This window comes from Onychomys torridus, chromosome 1, assembly GCF_903995425.1.
Source record: "Onychomys torridus chromosome 1, mOncTor1.1, whole genome shotgun sequence".
NCBI lineage: Eukaryota > Metazoa > Chordata > Mammalia > Rodentia > Cricetidae > Onychomys > Onychomys torridus.
Genome location: NC_050443.1, coordinates 131311033 through 131315788, shown reverse-complemented (window position 1 = coordinate 131315788; position 4756 = coordinate 131311033). Strand labels below are relative to the sequence as shown.

Sequence of the window (4756 nt, the reverse complement as noted above, 5' to 3'; positions counted from 1 at the left end):
GGTTTGCTCCCCCTAAAAATATGGCAAATGGATGTTACACACATCTCTGAATTTGGACGTGTCAAATATGTACATGTATCTGTTGATACCTGTTCTGGAATCATTCATGCCACCCCAATGGCAGGAGAAAAAGCCTCTCATGTCATTGCTCATTGCTTAGAAGCTTGGGCAGCATGGGGTAAGCCTCAACAGTTAAAGACAGACAATGGTCCTGCATATACTGGACAGAAGTTCACTTCCTTCTGTCAATAGATGAATGTGCAACTTGTACATGGCCTACCATATAATCCACAAGGTCAAGGCATTGTGGAGCATGCTCATCGCTTCTTGAAGGAATTGCTTCAAAAACAAAAAGGGGGAATAGGCTATGGCCGTACCCCTAAGGACAGACTTTCTCTTGCATTATTTACTCTGAATTTTTTGAATTTGGATGCTTCCAATTGTTATGCTACAAATTTATCTAAAAAGCTGTCTAGTTATCTTTTAGGCAATTGGACTGGAGAGTTCGATAACCTGATGGACCAGCTGAGAGTGGCTATTGTCACGGTGAATTCGACTCGAGTGGATACCGGACTGGTGGAGGGATTGTCTTCCTGGATTGCTACAGCCATGGGCCACATGAAGGAGTGGGCGGGAATAGGAGCCCTAGTAGGTTTACTGGTGCTCACCTCCCTAGTATGCTTGTGGTGCATTTGTCGCATTAGGATCTCACAGCGTCGCCATGCAGCCATGATTGTCCAAGCCTTTATGGCCATTGATGCAGGACAGTCTCCCCAAGCCTGGTTGGCTACTTTAAAAGATATTTAGGCACAGGATGCGAGGCCTGCGCACTGCACTTGAGGTTATGATACGCTGACCTCAAGAAGAGCAAGTCTGATTGCATGTGGGTTGGTACCCTAACTCCCACCTCTGTGAAAAGGGTATCGGACGGGTCTAGTGTTCTCTGGGTGGACGACGCCTGGACAAACATTAGTACATGTTCCATTTTAGCAGAGATCAGACCTCTACTCTTGCCTGTTGCTTTGTAAAACAAAAAGGGGGAAACTGTAGAGAGCCGCGTGTAGCCCCACCCTAAAGATGGCTCTGGCTTCTACCCTCTGCCTTCCCGATGGCAAACACTCTTTATGGTAAACAGCTCCTTATTTGGCTGTGGCTGGATTCGTGTGTTGCTGGCATATGCGTGAACCTGTGGACAGTGCCCACGTGGCTGCTTGGGGTTGGCAGCCCAGCCCTACTTAGGTGCTGGGAGAGGCTTGCCCCAGCGAGAGAGACACAATGTAACTAATCAAAGGTCTGAATAAACTGTGATGAGAAGGATCCCAGTGTCGCGTCTTCCTTGCTGGTCGGGGCGGGCGCGACAGAGAATAAAAATCAAAATGCCTTAACAATTCAGAAAACTGTCTGTGCCTTTTCAAATACACTGCATGTCTACATATAATAAAATCTGTTTATAAGGTTTATATTATAGTTATCACTTCTTCATCATTGGTCCAAACAGTTCATGATACAGCTGGACATAACTTCATTAATTTATTCATTCATTTAGCAAAATACATATGGAGTATCTATAGTATGTCAAAATTCTATGGGAGTACCATGCAATAGTGTGCAATTAAAACAGATCAAGCTAATGCTCTCATTTAGATTTAGATTGCAGCTGAGGTACTGATGAGCACTGTGAGGACAAGGCAGAGCGGAGGGACAGTGTAAATGTGAAGGAAAGTGACTGTCTTATATAGGAGTCATGGAAGGTTCTCAGTCTGTTTAAGCAGAGACCTGAATGTAGTGAAGGAAGGGATCAGCAAGCTCAAGCACACTGAGGTGGAGACATTCATGTATTTGAGAAGAACATCAAGGAGATCAGTGTGAGGGGAGCGAGGGGAGAGATTTTGTGAGTGATAAGAGATGATACAACTATATTAGTGATAAATGAGCATCACTGAACATTCAGTAGCACTTGCAAAGAGAGAAAACATGGAAAACATGAATGTACCAGGGCAGTTTTAGAGCAGTGGAAATGTGGGTAGTTATGTACAATAAATTAACAATACCTTTAATTTCACCTCATGTTCATTATATTCTACATAATTTTCCCTTTGAAATGTATAAGGCAAAAATTAGGCTTCTATAAAATATCTTAGACACACAGAAATACTATTTCATTTAAGATTCTCTCTCTCTCTCAGTAAAATATTCCAACAATATGAATATATACCTACATCATTAGGATCACTTGTAGTCATACCACAATTGAAGAGAAACAATCATAAAGCGGTATTCTATTCCCCCAATAAGTTATTTAAATTATGTTTGTTTAAAACTAGCAGTAGAGCTGGGGAAGTGACCCTGTGGATAAACCAAATGCCATGCAAACATAAATAGCACAGTTTAGACTCTCAGAATATGCATAAATGCCAGAAGGGCATGATGTATATAATTCCAGCATTGGGGGCATAGAAACAGGGAATTACCAGTGGAAAGTGACTAGATAGACCAGCTGATGGAAGAGATCTTGGTTTAACTGAGAAGTCCTTAATCAATAAGGTAGACAGCCTGCCATCACACACACACACACACACACACACACACACACACACACACAAACACACACACACACTCAATTGAACACTTATGTGCTTATACACATACAAACATTATACATGTATGCATGCAGAGTATGGTCGTACACACCTGTGAAAGAGAACACTATCAGGATGTCATTGTACTATAGGTATGTTTCTACACCTATATGTAAGTGTGCCATGTGGGCTATGTGGGTCACAGGCAGACACTTCTCATGGACTTTTCTTTGCCTCTTATTTTACAGGTATGTTAGTAGTGGCATGTAGAAATGGTAAATAAACAGTATGATCTATGAGTGTTTAGACAAATGTAACCAACATGTGTTAAACTTCCCTTTAGTCATTCTAAAACAAGTATTGCATTTACATCATTGACTCCCTTTTCTAAAATAGAAACATTTAAAAGAGAAGTGTATTCCACCTAACATCAGTGTAGAGTGGAAATGTCACTAGGTACCTGGAGAAGACCTTGAGAGCCCTGAAGCTGCATTACAGTGCACCATAAAACACTAAACTCAAAATCCTAGGGAATATTTTGTCTTCTCCACAACTTTCTTGAATGCACTCTTGACCTCTTTGTTCCTCAGGCTGTAGACCACAGGGTTCAGCATGGGGATGACCATGGTGTAGAACACAGAGACAGTTTTGTCAGTGTCCATGGAGTGGCTGGAGCTGGGCTGTAAGTACATGAAAATGAGAGTCCCATAGAAAATGGAGACCGCAGTAAAGTGAGAAACACAGGTGGACATAGCTTTCTGGTATCCTGCAGCTGAGCGCATCTTGAAGATGGTGATGAAGATGAATGTGTAGGATATCAAAATCAGGAGGAGTGCAGAACAGATAACAAAGCTTGCTCCATAAACTAGCACCATCTCACTAACATGCCTATCAGAGCAGGAGAGAACCATGACTGCTGGAACATCACAGAAAAAGTGATGGACCACGTTGGACTTGCAGAAGTACAGCCTGAAAGTGTCACCAGTGTGAATAGAGGAATTCAGGAAACCACCAGCATAGCAGGCCATGGTCAAACAAACACACATAGTTGGCGTCATGGTGGTTGTGTAGTGCAGGGGTTTGCACACTGCGGCATAGCGATCAAAGGCCATTGCAGCCAAAAGGAAATCTTCCGTAGTGACAAAGGCTGCAAATATGAACATCTGAGCCACACAAGCATTGTGAGAAACAACTTTTTTTCCTACAAGAAGCCCAGCCAAAACTGTTGGAGTGACAGCTGAGGAGTAAAAGATGTCCACCAGAGACAAGTTAGCAAGGAAACAGTACATGGGAGTGTGGAGTCGAGAGTCCCAGAGAATCAACACAATCATCCCTAAGTTTCCAACCACATTGATGAAATAGATAAGGCTGATTATGATAAACAGAGGGATCTGCAGTTCTGGTGCATTGGTTAGTCCTAGGAGGATGAACTCTGTCGCCTCTGTCCCGTTCTCCATCAGTGTTATCTGGAAATCAGGAGATGCCCTGTAGGAAAGATGATGTAAAGAGATTGCCAAGACATTGAAATGTCTTTGTACCACTGTCAGGTATTATTTCATTATAATAAAAACACAGATTCTAAACATTCTTAACATCTAGGGCTAGTGAGATGGTGCACTGGGTAAAAGTACATCTCTCAAGGCAGACGACTTGAGTACAGTCCTCAGATTCTACAGTGAAGGGGGGGGAAGTAACACAGGAAAGTTGTCCTCTGCCACCCATGTCAGTGCCACAGCATGCATGCACCCACACATGTCTATCATACACATAAACAAACTAATGGGAACCACACTAATAGAAATGGGGAGGGTCTCAGTATAGACTCGGGGATGGCCTGAAACTCACAGATCAGGCTGACCTCAGACTCCTGGAGAGCTGTCTGCTTCTGCCTCCTGGGTTCTTGGATTAAAGGTATGCTCCAGCACATCCATCAATAATAACATTTTTGTTTATCAGCTTCTAGAGGAAATCATGCAATTTAATGAAACATCAAAGTTCACATTCCAGTTTTTAAGTCTTATGTATTTGTGAACTAATGTTTTGAAAATTTAGTAGTTCTCAAGACTTATTTTTATGTACGTGTATATGTCTGTGGGGGGTGTGCATGTGTGTGCAAGTGCTTGTGAAATTCAGTCTTCAGTTCCTCTGGAGCTGGAGTTACAGGTGGTTGTGAACCA

The 4756-nt window shown here is 42.5% G+C and overlaps 1 protein-coding gene across 1 annotated transcript; it reads right to left on the bottom strand.

The window, feature by feature from the left end:
* Positions 1-3003: 3003 nt before the first annotated feature.
* On the bottom strand, positions 3004-4458 carry LOC118597680 (olfactory receptor 5B3-like). Its single transcript, XM_036209311.1, has 2 exons — positions 4438-4458; positions 3004-4064 (listed from the first exon to the last, which is right to left on the bottom strand). The coding sequence occupies exon 2, from the start codon at positions 4034-4036 to the stop codon at positions 3098-3100; it is 939 nt and encodes a 312-aa protein (XP_036065204.1). The 5' UTR covers positions 4037-4064; positions 4438-4458; the 3' UTR covers positions 3004-3097.
* Between the last annotated feature and the right edge of the window lie 298 nt (positions 4459-4756).